The 15,144-nt window shown below is 44.5% G+C and overlaps 1 protein-coding gene across 1 annotated transcript; it reads right to left on the bottom strand.

Moving 5' to 3' along the window:
- Positions 1-1,501: 1,501 nt before the first annotated feature.
- LOC115904268 (cholesterol 24-hydroxylase) lies at positions 1,502-15,144 on the bottom strand. Its single transcript, XM_030949525.1, has 15 exons — positions 15,000-15,144; positions 13,092-13,169; positions 12,508-12,589; positions 11,893-11,966; positions 11,127-11,213; positions 10,442-10,580; positions 9,723-9,833; positions 8,813-8,969; positions 8,443-8,505; positions 7,127-7,199; positions 6,620-6,704; positions 4,675-4,785; positions 4,344-4,432; positions 3,396-3,462; positions 1,502-2,611 (listed from the first exon to the last, which is right to left on the bottom strand). Exons 1-15 carry the CDS (start codon positions 15,125-15,127, stop codon positions 2,450-2,452), a joined length of 1,506 nt encoding a protein of 501 aa, XP_030805385.1. The 5' UTR covers positions 15,128-15,144; the 3' UTR covers positions 1,502-2,449.

Raw genomic sequence — 15,144 nt, 5'->3', positions numbered from 1 at the left:
AGGGCTGGGTGCAATAATGATTGCCCTAGAACTGAAATTATGTTTCTCTTCCCCAGCAGGAAGAAAAACTGTCCTTTTCTGTGATGTCCAAGACAGATGCAGCTCCCAGGTGTTTTTGCAGCCCATGGCAGGCAGAGCTGTCTCCCTAGGTACTTCTGGTCTGAGGTTTATCAACAGGGTTTAGCAAAACTGATGCCAGCACCCAGTTGGCATATAGGGCACTAGGAAACAGCTTTCCTGAACCTGCTCCATTTGGGGTTTTTTGATTGATTGTTTGTTTGTTTTTTGTTTTTTGTTTGTTTGTTTGTTTGTTTGGGGGTTTGTTTTTTTTTTTTTTTTTTTGGGGGTTGTTGGTTTTTTTTGGTCAGACAAAGGATGACCTCCTGGCTAGAGGTACAGTTTGAAACCATGAGAACACTGCAGGGCATTTGCATGGCCCCACAGGCTACCATGTCCTCCAGTCCTCCAGTATGAGGAGAGCCTGACCTAAGAGAGGAGCTGTGAAGGCTGAGGAGTGCTGCTGCTGCTGGGTGCATGAGCAATGAGTGCTTGCCATCTGCTGGGAGGCAATCCGCCTGACAGGAGACACTCCTGGATGCAGGAAAAAGAGCAAGGCCTGGACCATTGGCCTGTAAGAACTGGATGGCATTTGGGCTTGCAGAGAGAGCAGGAAGAGTATCCTCTGAGGAGGGTAAGCACAAAGCAGTCAGGAAGCTCCAGTCTTGGGCACATGAGGGCTGACAGAACTCACTGCAGAATTTTAACATGCTTACACCCCCCTGAGCCCTCCTTGGAGGTGCCTGACCTCACTGCAGAGGTGGCAGAAGGCAGTTAGGTGTGTGTAACTAATGAATCTCAGCTAGTTCATTGTAGCACTGAACAGAGCCCTGGTGTGGTGGCATCTCACATTTCCACAGCACAATTTGCCAGTGTCTGTTGAGCTGTCTGTGTGCTGTTCACAGCATATGCCACTCCTGTCACAGCTTCCCCCCCTCCCCACAGCACCAAGATACTGTCCTGCCTTTGGCATATTCCCAGGATTCAGGCATTTGTTATGCCACCAGCACATCCAGCCTGCCTGGCATGGGACATCCTGCATCAGCTCCTGGGAACACATGTCCAGCTGAAGAGTCCTCAGCCTTCCCAATGAGCTTTCATAAATATCTGGGAGGATATAATCAGATTTCCAGCACATGGTCTTGAAGAGCTGGTCTACTGATAGATGGATTAAACTTTCCCTTGCAATACAGGTACTTGTACCCCAGATGAAAGTCATATTATTACATTGTGAGGTATTGATTGTATAATCAAAAGCAGCATCAACCTTCTGGGCCTGCTATCCCACTGCTGCACTGAATGAGATGGTGCACAACAGCAGCAAGGTCAGGAAAAGCTCTGGGATGTTACCCTCCTGGTATGGAATCCACCACAGGAACCTGACAGTGTACAGACTGTGTTCTTGCTCTTTTAATTCAGAAAGATAAGAAACAAAAGTGGCAGCATCAAATACCTTTAATTCTCTGTATTTCATGATAGAGGAGGCCCAACTCCTATTAGGTATGTGCATTTCTGGATAGCAGCATTTTCAAATTATATTCTTTTCTCCCTAGCAGGGCCTGGCTGCAAGCCTACATGCAGTGTTCACAGACACATTTTCAGGCACATCTGCAGCAGAAGGGGGTGCAGGACCTTCCTGTCTCTGGCTCAAATTGCAGACACATTTCTTCAGTGGCAACACCATTTTAAGTAGCATTTAGTTCAGGCACTTATTTGCAGCCCTCCTGTACCTGCCAGACCATCTGGTCTAAGTGTTACTGTAGCTTTGTGGCAAACAATATGGGGAAAATCCAGGTTAAAATAAACACAGCAATACTTTCCCCACAAAGAAGAGTGTCTCAGAAGAATGAGCACAGGCTGTGTGGAGGGGTAGGAGGAAGCAGGATAATCCCTTTCTACACGGTGGACTGGGAATCTATGCTTTTCATAATATCAAAAGAAAAGCAGAAAAGACTGAATAAAAATCAGGCAGTAGCACGAGGAAAAAGTAGTGGCCTCGGACTCTGACTTTCTGAGTTTTTTTCAAATTGTTCCTATTATTTGATATTCACATTTGGAGCAGGGATAGAAAAATTGCTTTGACCAAGATACTATCTCCAAACATCTCTTCCTAAATTCAGCTCAAATCTATGCTCTACTCTTTTCTGATTTCATTGTGTAAGTAAGAAACTCCCCAAACAAGGGCTTACTTAGACCATGCTGTGTTGTATATAAGCTTAGTGGAAACCATGAACTAGGTTTTCTTCAGTAAATTCTAAGGAAGTTTAGAAATAATTTCAGTCTAGTAGTCCTCTAAAGGGGTCTGCAAAAATCTAAGCTTTGATTAGTGCCAAGATTTTCAAAATCAGAAGAAACACTACCAGTAGCATGCCACGCTCCCCTCCCTGAGCAGTCATGGCTGGCATCGTCTTGCAGAGCTCCTTGGCTTTAATTTACATATTACTCCATCTAGTGGCTTTAAAGTTCCAGCCTCAATGAGTTGAAAATTCTGTCCTGGCACCAGCTGTATTTCAAACCTCTGCAGCAGCTTTGCCATCACCACTTTTACTTCCATCTGTTAAGAAGAAAATAGAAGTCATTGACAGCAAATACAGCTTAAAGTCAGTCTACCATCTTATACTGCTTTGTCAATACACAGATTTGAAAGTTAAATGTTACTCTGTTAATGCAGCCGGTTGAGTTTGGGCAGGGAACCTGGGACTTCCTGGATTCGAAGACAACTGACAGGCACTAAGATCAGTCTTTCTGTTTATGTGTTAAACCCATTTTGGAAGTCAGACTGTAAAACTAAAGCAGTCTGAGCACTGGTGCTTAGATGAGCTCACAGCACAGACCCAAAGCGCTGGCCTCTGGCTGTCCTGAAATGCTCTCTGCCATGCTCACATACATTAAATTGTTCCTTCATCCATGTAGCCCCTTCCTCACCTTCTCTGTGCCAGTTCTGGCTTGTGTCCTCCTCCAGCTGATGTTTTTCCTGCCTTGATTCTGTCAGTGGCAGCCATGAGATGATCCCCAAGACCCCCTGCTTGACCTTGGCTGGAATGTTGACTGGGATTCCCATTAAGGGGTTTGGATTTGAGCAGGCTGACCCAGGAAAATTTGGAGGGAGTGCAGCCTGCTGCTCCTCCCTGCAGACACCTTGGCTGCATGGATGTCTGCTCCTGTGACAGCATTTGAGAGACATGCCTGTCATGGGCATGAGGGGCGATCTTCCCTCTGAGGAGAAGAGGGGCAGTGCACATCACTGTGGCCTCTGGTGCCCACCACCACCCACGGTCAGCACACCCTGAGCTGGCCCAGTGCTTGCTAACCAAGTGTTGTTCCAGGCCTCTGCTCACCTGTGCAAACACCTGCCCGATGCAGGATCGAGGTCCCAGAGAGAATGGAAAATAGCAGTAATATGGCCTGCAAAGAAAAGTGGTCAAAATTGTCACTCTGACAACTTGGATGTAAAGAAACAAGCAAATATTTCATCACAGCAGCAAAGAAATGGTCTAAATATCCCCTCACCTAATGGACTCATTAAAGCAGTCTTCAAATTAACTCTTTTTTGCTTCAGAGTAGCAATACAGCTCAGCAGCACCTTTCCTTGTCATCTCTCTTTACTGCATGGCTCAGCTGCCAGAGCTGTTTTGATGCAAGCCAGCCTTATTTCAAAGCTGAATGTCAAGCACACTCTAAATGCTCTTCAGCCCTGTCATGGGGACATCACAATCTGCCCAATTATTGCTCCTTTGGGCAGCTCTGTGAGTGAGGGGGTGTTTGGTTTAGGAGACCAGACTAACTCTAGGCTGAAGGAAAACTCCTGACTCATGAAGTATCTGGTGCTGATCTCTGCATCTGTTTAGTCACTCACTGGTTCCTCCTGACCACTGACTAGACTTAGGCTGCCTGCCCACATGGCTGAACAGCATCTTCTTTCCCTCAGGCCCTTCTCCCCTGTCTAATATGGAGACATTTCAAGCACCCTGGGACCAGGGCTGTCATGCATTAAATGCTTGCAATGTACTAAGGCAAATATTCAACCTGGTTTGGGCTCAAAGCTTTGACTTCAATATAAACATTTAATAACAATAACATTGGTCTTTTTTTTTAAAGGTAACGTGGTCTAAAGAATTCTTGAACAAAAGCTGTGCATTATTGCTCTCTATTTCCATTTGGATGATTTATTTTACTCATACTGGAATGGAAAAATAGTTTTATTCTACTTTTCTTTCCCTTAAAATCTCTTCCTGTAATGGTTTCTTAATACATATTTAATAACATGGGAATAAAAAGGAGCTCACTTAGGTGCATCTTTGCTGAATCGCTCTGGATCAAAAGTAAGTGGATCCTTGAAAAACTTTTCCATCCTTCCCATCACATAAGTGTTGAGCTGCCAAAAAGAGTTTATTTTTGTTAGTCAGGAGCAACACACTGAAAATGCCTCTTTGCTGTCAGAGGTATAAAACCATAAATGCCTTCCACTCTCCAGTCCAACTGAGAGTCTTAATCCATACCCCAGTTTTGGTCAAAATTTTAGAGAAGCAAGTATAAATATGCCCAGGGGAAGATTTTGGCCCTCTCATCCACATTAACTGGGGCAGCTCCAAGCTGCTGCAGGTGGATGGGACTCACAAAGACCGTGGTGTTGGCAGGAATTCTGATGCCATTGATGACGTGCTCCTTCTCTGGCCTGCGGAGTGTCCCCGAGACGGGCGGGTACAGCCGCAGCGACTCCTTCAGAACCTGGGGCAGCAAAAAGCACAACAGGTCAGTTAGTTTATACACTGCAGGAAGCAGAAATAAAATTAATTACCTCCCTGTGGCCTTTCACTTCTGCTAAATGGGAGATTATGACTTTTTAAATGGATGCTGGTCTATCTATCTTGGACTCCTGTGGACAAAATATATTTTGTCAGCTCCTTCAGGCCTGGTTCTTTCTTACAGCTGGTAAAATAGAGAGAAAAAGACACAAAACCCAGAAGAGATCCTGGAACAGATCCAACACCTCAAGTCAGATGAACAACTAAGCAAAAAAGTATTAGGAAGCAAACTCAGAGGGAATATCTAAGAGTGAAGTCTCCTGCCCCTGATGAGCTGCTCTAGGCACTGGCTGCCATGAGGGTGGGTGATGGTTCCCACCTCCTTCCCACCCTCAGCTCCTGCCTTTGTCTGCTTCTGCCTTTGCTTCTGCTGCTTGAGGAGCTGAGCCAGGTCAGAGCCCCAACAGGACAAAAAGCAACCTAGCAAAGGAAAATGAATAGGGAATGTTGAGAAAAAAATGGAACAAGACCATTTCTTTTGGTGTCAGTGAGCTGTAAGAATGGCTTATTTCATCAAAGTGAAACCTAATTAACAGTGCACATGAGCATCGCACTGAAAATGCAATTAACAGTGTGCATGCACGAGTGGACTAATGGAAAAGAAACCTGGACAAAAGGATTCAAGATTGCCTGAACAACAGGAGAGGAGCCCCATAGTCTCTGATACTCCAGTGATGGACTAGCTCTGACCAAGGGTGACTGATTTTGATTGTACAGATCCAAGATTGTGCTGTTAAATAAATTGTCTGCTTTGAGGAGCTCTCATGTGATCTGTCTTAAAACTCAAAGGCTTAGATACCTCATCCTAATTGGACTGGTATAATTGTGATGGTGTTTGGAGAAGCCTAAGGAAGCCTGCTGATTTCTGTAATCACACAGAAATGCCTTTTTCTTATGAGAAATAGACCTCTGAAATCTATCTGCTATCAATGCACAATAATTTGTAGGATGGGATATGCCAAATGGTAAAAAACTGTTGCTCACCTCAGCAGGGCAGTTTAGAACAAAAAGGATCATGGTGGACTACTAAAATCACAGGGCAATTTATGCAGAACAGCTGCCAGGACTGTGATTCAGCCTCTCCTGAGGGCTACTGGTGTCCCCCATGTTGTGAAGAAAGGAAATGCAACACAAACACTGGCTAATAGCCAACCCTGGCTTTACAGTTCATTACCAACCAGCACTTCTATACACAAGACCTCTCTTAGGACCAAACTCTTTCCCCCACCACCCCCAAGTGACTGAAGAGGGTTTCAAGACTGAATAATGAAAAATTGACATTAGAAAACCCAGCCATTATTTTTGGCTATCCTCAAATCCCACTTTATATCCCACTGCATATGCTGAGATCATAGCTGGAAATGCTTTAACAATAATCAAACAAAAATGGAGCAGTGAATAAGGAAAGTGTGTGGGATTCACACACAGGTTGGGCTCAAATTTACACACCTTTCTTAAAATTACAGCTATTGTTTCACCTTAAACAGACAGGGATTATGCAACTCTACTCTAGCTTCCAGACTGGTAATAATTAAGGAAAGCAGCGAACAAATGCGTACATTTGAGGATCTTCCCAGTAAGTCTGGACTGCTGCAAATGTGTCAGGCTATGTGCTGGCTGACACTCTGAGGACAAACACTATCAGGATAAAATATCAGCCTAGTTTTTAAAATTTTAGAAGTGTGGGGCTCCTCCATGACATGTCAGAAGTGCTACCAAACAGATCTGCCGGGTACCTTACCTCACTCCTACAGTACCTGGGATAAGAAGGTGAGCTCGCTAAGATCCTCGTAGTCAACGTGTCTCTTGGCACCAAGAACCTCATCCACTTCAGCCTGAGCCCTGCAGGTCAATTAAAACTTGTGAGATGGCAGATGCCTGTTTCTTGCTAGGCAAGTTGATAAATCACATTATTTTACATTCCAGACACTGAGTTGGACTTAAACACCCATCCTCAGGCAAAATGCCAACCAATTCCCATCCAGGCTTCCTGAACTTGTACGTCATATCTGGATGAGGCAATGTGCATACAAGGCAGGTGAATCAGGGGGCATTTGGGACCTGCATGTATAAAGGCTTTGAAAAAATCACCTAGGTGAAACTGAAATAATCTATTGTACCATTTTGGATATAATGGTACAAGGAAACTGTTTATTTTGGAAGGTCGGCTAGAATTTAATGATCCTATCTTTTTAATAACCCTTACAATTAAGTTCACCTTGAAATTAACATCTAGCTGGGTCTGAAAATTGGAGCACACATACCTTTCCAGTATTTCAGGATGCTGACCCAGTGCCATTACTGTAAATGTCATCTGATTGGCACTGGTTTCATGACCTAATGATAACAAAAAGTAGTTTAAAAGTTAGTATGAAATAATAACATGATACAAAGGTAGTCTACAAGGTGATTGTGAATAGGAAGCTTTAAACATCAAACCCTGAATATTTTATTTTAAATATGCTAGAAAATAAAGGAAATAATAAAAGGTATGTAAAGTCTACATAAAGAGCTTTCAACAATGACAAGAAAAGGACATAGCTGGCAAAGATATGACCCATCATGCCCAAGCAAAGCTGCAGTGGTTGCATGCAGCACCTACTGGTCATGAGCTCCCTAAGAGGAGGGCCAGTGAGGGCCAAGATTTGCCTTGTTGTATTATGGGACACACAGTTCTGCCAAAAAGGAAGGACTTACTGGTTTTAAGGGAAAACAGAGCTTCTTATCATCTTTCTTTGAAAGGTCTGCTTTACATGTTAGGATGACCCAGCTTGAGCAGGGAGTTTGGACCAGAAGGCCCTTCCAACCTTACCCACTTTGTGACTCTCTGATGTGGACACTTTTCCCTTTTTTTCATGGATAGACATATGTACTATTTTTAAGCATTACAGAAAACAGACTTCTGCAAAGATGTCTGCTACAATAACATCTTTCTTGCTAAAGAACAGCATTTTGACCACACCTTCTTATGAACCTAAATCATCTTGATCTGCAAAATCTGCAAAAAAAACCCCAACTATCTCATATAATTACTCAGCCCATACATTTTCTGATTGGCTTGACAGTGCCTTCTTCCACTTAGGCAAGAATGGCATTTAATCATGTGGGTGAGGTGATGCAAAGACACATTGAACATGTAAAAGATGTTTTTGGTGGGGTTTAGTGGGATCTGGGTGGCTTAGTGGGATCTGGGTGGAAGGGCCAGAACCCCATAAGGAATAGCCTTGTACCCCAGTGGGCAGTGGAAAGACAGAGGCTGGAATACAGAGTGGGAAGCCAGTGGTTGGAAAACAGCAACCTGGCATTATTTGCTGTGTTGGTATCACTGAAAGAGGACAATACATCATTTGCCTGTTAAATTAAGAATTCTCTTCAGTCCTCACCCAGCTGGTCCTATGCCAGTGTAATACTTGGTCTTCCAACCAAGAGACTCCTGTTTGCAGCATCATCACATGGAGTGATGATGTTAACCATAATGTTAATTATGATTAAAAAGGATGTTAATCTTAACCTTGTAGACAGCTCAAGAATGAATACAGCTTCCCACATGACATACCCAAGCATTAAAATAGCTACCAACCTGCAACAAAGAAAGTCATAAAGTTATCCAGAATGTTTTCATCATCTCTAGTCTCCTCCAGAGCTGTCAAGATATAAAAACAAATGAAATCAGCAAATGGCCCTGTGCCCCAGGTGGACCAGCCAGAATGCTCTGCCCTGTTTGGCACATATTGGCTGAGGTAGCATCAAGAGAGGATGCTGAGTGGGCATTTCAGTGGTGACTCGTGACCAGTACTTGATCCAGCACAAAGAATTTTCAAATCTTCAGTGTGAAAACAACTTTAAAGGAAGATCCAAGTTTAGATCCCCTAAACAATCCTCCCTGAATTTCACAGCAAAACATACCACAGAGAAATTCACTCAAACAGTGACAGCAAGGTGTCTCTTACCATCTCCTTTCAGTATCTGTGTAAGAATATCCATTGTGGCTTCTTTCCCATTCTGGATGGCTTCTCTCCTCTGGTCAATGCACTGCTTCCCCACACGTCTCAACAGCCTCACGCTCTCCCTGGTCTCCTTTAGCATCTTCTGCTTTCCTGGCATGAACTGAATACAGAATTTCTTTTGTCATTTTATTCCTTTTGCTGGTAAAAAATAATGTCAGTGTTATTTTACATGCGAGCACCTTGTTTTGCACTAAATGACACTTGTCACAGAAACATTTGCTCTCCATGCAACAAACTGAATGCCTGGGGGATGAAGGGTTTGGGCTGAAATAAGAAATATTTCAATTTGTGCATGTTGATGTCGTGTCTCGTCAGAATCAGAGCTGATGTTTTGGGCACTGTGAGCAAAATCCATCACCTCTCAAACTGCAGCATGCAATGCAGAATCTCATCCCTGGTCTCAAAAAGGAAAACAGGAGCTCTAAACGCCTGAACTACAGCTTTCATGAGACACTGGAATAATTCCTTACTTAAATATTTCATATGACATCCATCATGTTCTAGCAGATGAATTTGGTAGATGAATTTGGGTTGAAAATATAATTTTTTCACAGCAAGAATGCTCTTCCACCCTGAGTGAAGGCTGCCATCCTTCATGGACAAATGGCAAAAATCTCAATTTTTAATGGGTACAAGAGCATAAAACCATATCAGAAGGAGACACATGCAGGGGGGAACAAAATTAATTTCTGAGTTTTTTAAAGCAGTAATGAATTTTATCTTGATGCCCATTGGAGGGAAATATCTACAGATGACTGTTTCCCTGATATATATGGACCTTGCATAGCTCCATGAACTCAAGGAGGAGCAGCTGAATGGGAGGAGAGGGGACTAAAGTGAGGGGAGTACAGACCCTTATGAAGGGGTCGCGTGCCTTGTTCAGTCCCTGCATGATCTTAGTCACAGCGTTGGGTAAAGGTGTCTGGTCATCACTCAGGGCATTCAATTCCAGGCCAAAGGCTGCCTGAAAAGCAGGAGAGAAAAAGGCAACTTGCTGAGGTGGGGGTGAAAGAGCAGGATAGCCTCACAGCACTGCCCTTCCCCCTAAAAATATCTCATTAAATCTCAGTTAAATATCAGGCTGGATCCTACCTTGCAGGTGGCTGTGAGGGGTGGCCAATATCAACATTATGTTTTCTCCTTATTTGAGTGGATTAATAATTTACCATTATTCTCCATTCCTCCCAAACTGGCTTGCATAGAAAGGTCAAAGGCAGAGTAAGGCAGCCTTCCTGCTGACATGCAATGGCAGTAATACAACCTCCAACCATGGAAGAGCCCTGGTGTGTCCCTTTTGGTATGGAGGGGTGGGAGGCATGAGGCTGAAAGGACTTTTGCAAAGCGTCCCCATCCTGCAGGCCACACCTAGACTATTCAAACCCTTCCCTACCTGCCCTTTCCCATGGCTCAGCCTGAATGGAAGTGGCACTATTAGTCCTGCAGGTCTTCTGGAACTGCTGGGTAAAGGTCTTTCTCCCTGCCTCCAGCTCCTGATCCCATCCTGATGCTGGTAGGCATCACTTCCATCCCTTCCTGCCAGTTGAGAGGAAACAAAAAAGGGACAGCTGGTACCTTTCCAATGACATCCATAGTCACCCGGCTCATCATCGACAGCATGCTAAACTCTGTTTTTCCATCTGCCTTTTCCTCCAGCTTCTCCATCAGCTCCTCTGCTTTTTCATTAAAAGTTTCCATCAGACCAATCAGGTAGCTGAACAATCAATAAAGATGAGTATGGGGGCTCTGATCTTTGCTCAGTCAAAATAACCTTTGTTATTTTCCATAGAAAGTGGTAATGTTTTTTAAAATTTATAATTAATTTGCCTTAATACATTAAAAAGCAAACATACAGAATGAGCTACATTCTTCTTACATCAGTCCTGCTCTGCCCTGCCATGTAATTAACATGTGTCATGGCAAAGGAAGGTGGCTTGTGCCCTTTGCAAATAGACTTTATCTTTGGACCCTACATACAACCCTCTGCCTTCTCTTTTCCAACAGGATAAGGCAGCCATACTCCAGGATACACAACCCTGGGACCTTTCTGCCTTTGCTGTGTTCATAGGGGTGTCACTGCTCTGTGGAAAGTCTGGTGAAATTATACTTAGCATGGGAATGGAGTGCTGGATTCTATGTTAAATATGATTTTGGCACTGAATGTTGGGGTCTTTTTCATCCAAATATCAAATAATGACAGGAAGAAGCATGACAACAGAGTAGAAGTAACAGTAGAAGGTCCCAGAAGTATTTGCCTTACCTTCGGCTGAAGGCTGGATCCATTACCCTCCGCTGCTTGTGCCAGTGCTCATGGTTGCAAACAGTTACCAAGCTATTCCCTAGAAACCTAGCACACAGGAAAACAAGGAAAGGAACGGGTTTATGCAAATGGGTCTGATGAACCCCGTGTAGTCACAAATGCAAGTCTTTCACATCTACTTTCTTTTATTTTTCCATGTGTAGGGAGCACCTTTGAGTATGCAACCATCACAACAACATTGTGGATGACAACTGAACCACAGATTTTTTTCTCCAGGTAGGTGTAGACTGCTGAGTCCAATAAGATGCTGGTTCATTACACCTGTTATGTAAATAATAAATATTATAACTGGATTATTTTATTTTTAAAAGCTTCAGACTAACAAAGGAAAATTCCCTTTTTTTGGAATTGAATTTAGAAGTTGCAAACTTCCATGCCTTATGGAATGCTCTAAAATCAGTGCTCTAAAATCTGAGAGCTTTGATGATGGTCTTGAGCAGACTGCTCTGAGACTAACTGGACAACCCCAGGGGGAAAAAGGATACATGATCAAGGTAAAACAAAATCCAACATATCCTCCTCCCTGACTGGGAAGACACTTGACTTGACATATAGTTTAATAGGTACATGCTGCTTATGTGTGTCTGGAATCAGAAATTATTCCCCACACTAAGGTAAATGGTCTGAGTCAAAATGACATGCCTTTGATATTATTAATCTTGCACTTATTTCCAGATCACAGTGGCTTCAGATGGGTTTTGCCTACCTCTCACCAAACAGGCTGAAGAGGCTACCATACACCGTTGGATCCTTTGGGTGCTGTGGTGACATCAAGAACTCCTAAAATCAAACCTCAGGTCAGTGAATACTGCCTGCAATCTGTTTCCCAGACAAAACACAAAATTTCACTCACACATATGTACTCTCCTCTTCTGCAGCTATAGTCTGAAGAGTAGATTAATTATTTGGTATGCCCTGATTCCCCAGTTCCTGTGCTGCTAGCTTGCTTCGCATCCCTCTAGCACTTTTTTGCCCAATGACCTGAAATCTCACTCTGTTGTAATTGCAAAGATTTAGAGAAAGAAATTTGGTCTCTTGTGCCCCATTCATTTGAGATACTAAGCTCTTGCAGACAGCCTGCTTTTCACAAATGGAAAATGGTTGCTATATGTGCTGTTTAAATAAAAGTAACAAAATAAAATAACTGATCAAGGAAAAAAAATCAGGACAGCCTGGAGAGCAAAGCACTTCATCCTCCTAACCCAGCCAGAGCCAAGCACGGATTGACTGCTCTGTGCTGCTCTGATCATCAGGCACCAGGTCTCCTGTTATGGAGGGATGGGCCAATCCCCACCATTGATTTGGCTTTATTTTTCAGTACCTTCACTCCTTCAGGACACACAATCAATACTGAGATTCTGTGAAAGGCATTAATTCGTACAACAGGTCCGTATTTCTCTGCCCTGTAAGATGAGAAAATTTAAAAAAAGAGAATTATGGTACAAACTAACAACATGTAACAGCTCAGACCTAATAATCTTGAAGGACCACATTCCAGTGGGAACTACTGCAGTCCCCAGCCAATAAAGCCATTAAGAGAGAATCACAGGACAGAGTAATCAAAGTTGGAAGAGTCCTTCAAGATCATCTGATCCAACCATCAACCTATCACCACGATAATCACCCCTAAACCATATCCTCAAGTGCCACATCCAGATGCCTCTTGAACATTTTCACGAAGTTACTCCACCACCATCCTTATTCCAGTGGCTAACCATTCTTTCAGTGAAAAAGTTTTTTCTAATATCTAATCAGATCTGAAAGATCAATGCTCTCTCTCTAGCTCCTTTGCCAACCTTCTCAATGATGCTAATTATGTAACTCTGTAAGGGTCTTTGTGCCTTGATCTCTCCATATGTGCTACAGGACTACCCCATTCAATGTTATTGATGTGCCTCAACTTACCACCGCAGCAAGACATCTGGAGTGAACTCCTGTTTCCTCACCATTCTCCATATGATTGGCAGGTGTCCAAATAAAAAGCTGCAGAATATGAAGGTTAAGAGTGTCATGAGGATGCCAGCATAGGGTTTTGCATAGATTGCAATCCTGGTTGCTCAGTGAGTGTTGCTCATATTTTCCTCGTAAGGAAAGATGAAAATAACTCTGAGCTGTGCCAATGCCCAGCCCTCACCAAGCTGGTGAACTGGGCACCAAAGACAGACTGGTGCTCACATGCAGCCAGGAAGAGCAGCACAGAGATGAAGGATGAGATCTTTTTCTTATGCTGTATTGTAGGAGATGTTTGGGTCTGGATGGAATCCCCCATGAACTGCTTTGCTCTTTGCCTGCCTGAGTGAATCTTGACTGCAGCTGTTACATTGCTGTACATGAAAGAGATATTTGCATTAAATGCTCCTTAATACATGCTTATCCCTGGTAAGTGTAACTTCATTTCTGTCAATGGATGTCTGTTAAGGGAAATTAGGAATCATCTCCTGTCCCAAACTGCATAATTTCAAATACTGAGGATGATAATTACTGGTTAATATTGAAACTGAAGAAATTAATAAAAAATGTTAACTCTTCAAATATAGCTGCATTAAAAACTTAGAGATCAATTTCTTCTTTCAGCTGTGAGTGGTGAATTCCCACTGGTTTTGCATAAATCTGAGGGAAGATTTGGCCAAGCTCCTCTCTAAATGAAGCAAGCTGCACTCAAGATCTGTTTTCCATTTGAGAGACAGAGAGCCATGTTATCATCCTTTTTAGTATAAATAAGCTATGGGGGAAAACAGGCTCTTATTTTATTACTGTTGGAACTGGGAGGCACTTAAAATAACAAGAACTCAACAAAGTTACTCAACATCTACAGAAACTTTTAATCCTCCACTTGTTTGACTCTTCCTTTGTAATTGTATCCCAAAAAGATGTGAAAGCCTGAAACACAACACAACTGCTTTGTTAGCTCTGGAAACTGCTCTATGTGCAGCACAGGAAACAAGGTCCAAACAAGGTCCCACTTATGGCTCCTCTGGTGTGCCACCACACCACGGTGTTACTTCACAAATGAACCCAAGGACGAGCAGGTTCAGGTAGTACAAGATCATCCTCTCTCTACTCTTGGTATCTGACTACGATTACACAAGTAGGCTGTAGCCTGGAGGTGGGCAGGAGAGTGCTGGTGTCTCTGTCAGGCTGTGTATGAGTGCTGGCGTCTCTTCCTGTGGCATGTTACGGGGGGCATGTGCACCCACAGGTGAGGTTAAGTGGGGAGCTCACACACTCCTGCAGGAGCCATGACTCCTTGTGACAGCGCTGCCACTGCCTTACTGGCAGCTTTCTCATCACCCCTTATCATTTACGACATTTGTATTTATTTTTGGCAGAAGCTAAACACCTGGCTTATGAAGAGGGCACGGAAGGTGCCTGGCGGAGTTAGTGTCAGTGTGCCCCCCGGCGCAGCGAGGGATGGGGGCGGTGCGGTCCCTCCTGCGCGGCTGTCGCTGCCGTCAGGCCCCTCTGCAGGGTCAGGAGCGATGGCGCAGCTCCTCCGGGCGGCTCTGAAGCGCCCCTCCGTGCCGCTGCGGCCACTCGGGCCATGTACGTCAGGACACGCAGCCCCGGCCGGGCAGGCCCTGCTGCTGAGCAGGCTAAGGAATCCCCGGCGATGCCGGCGGTGCCGGCGCTTCCCGGGAAATGGGCACCCACCAGCGTTGCGCCCAGCCTGCGTGACCCCTCGCCGCTGCCCTTGCCCGGCCCTCGCACGGACAGCGGCTGGAGAGCTGCTTTCCTGCTCTGAGGCCGCCTCACGGCACCGGCCTGGCAGAGAGCGCTCTGCGGAGCCACCGCGCCTGCCCGGCCGGCCCTTACCTCTCCCGCGGCGCGCCAGGGATGTAGTCGTACTTGGCGTGGATGTAGTGCACGTAGCAGCAGTACAGGACGAAGGCCAGGAGGGCCAGCGCCAGCAGGAGCCCCCCCGCCGCCCACAGCACCTCCATCCCCGCCGGCTGACAGC

The sequence above is a fragment of the Camarhynchus parvulus genome, chromosome 5 (genome assembly GCF_901933205.1).
Source record: "Camarhynchus parvulus chromosome 5, STF_HiC, whole genome shotgun sequence".
In the NCBI taxonomy this organism is placed as follows: Eukaryota; Metazoa; Chordata; class Aves; order Passeriformes; family Thraupidae; genus Camarhynchus; species Camarhynchus parvulus.
The sequence above is the reverse complement of the archived record's forward strand: the minus strand, read 5'-3'. Positions and strand labels throughout refer to the sequence as shown.

What these genes read in the sequence shown, in the direction of transcription:
- LOC115904268 (XM_030949525.1), bottom strand. Translation starts at nt 15,127, where the DNA reads ATGGAGGTGCTGTGGGCGGCGGGGGGGCTCCTGCTGGCGCTGGCCCTC. An exon ending in TGTGTCCTGAAGGAGTGAAG is followed by an intron (nt 11,967 to 12,507) that starts GTACTGAAAAAT and finishes GTTTGATTTTAG; the next exon opens with GAGTTCTTGATGTCACCACA. An exon ending in ACAGATACTGAAAGGAGATG is followed by an intron (nt 8,506 to 8,812) that starts GTAAGAGACACC and finishes ATATCTTGACAG; the next exon opens with CTCTGGAGGAGACTAGAGAT.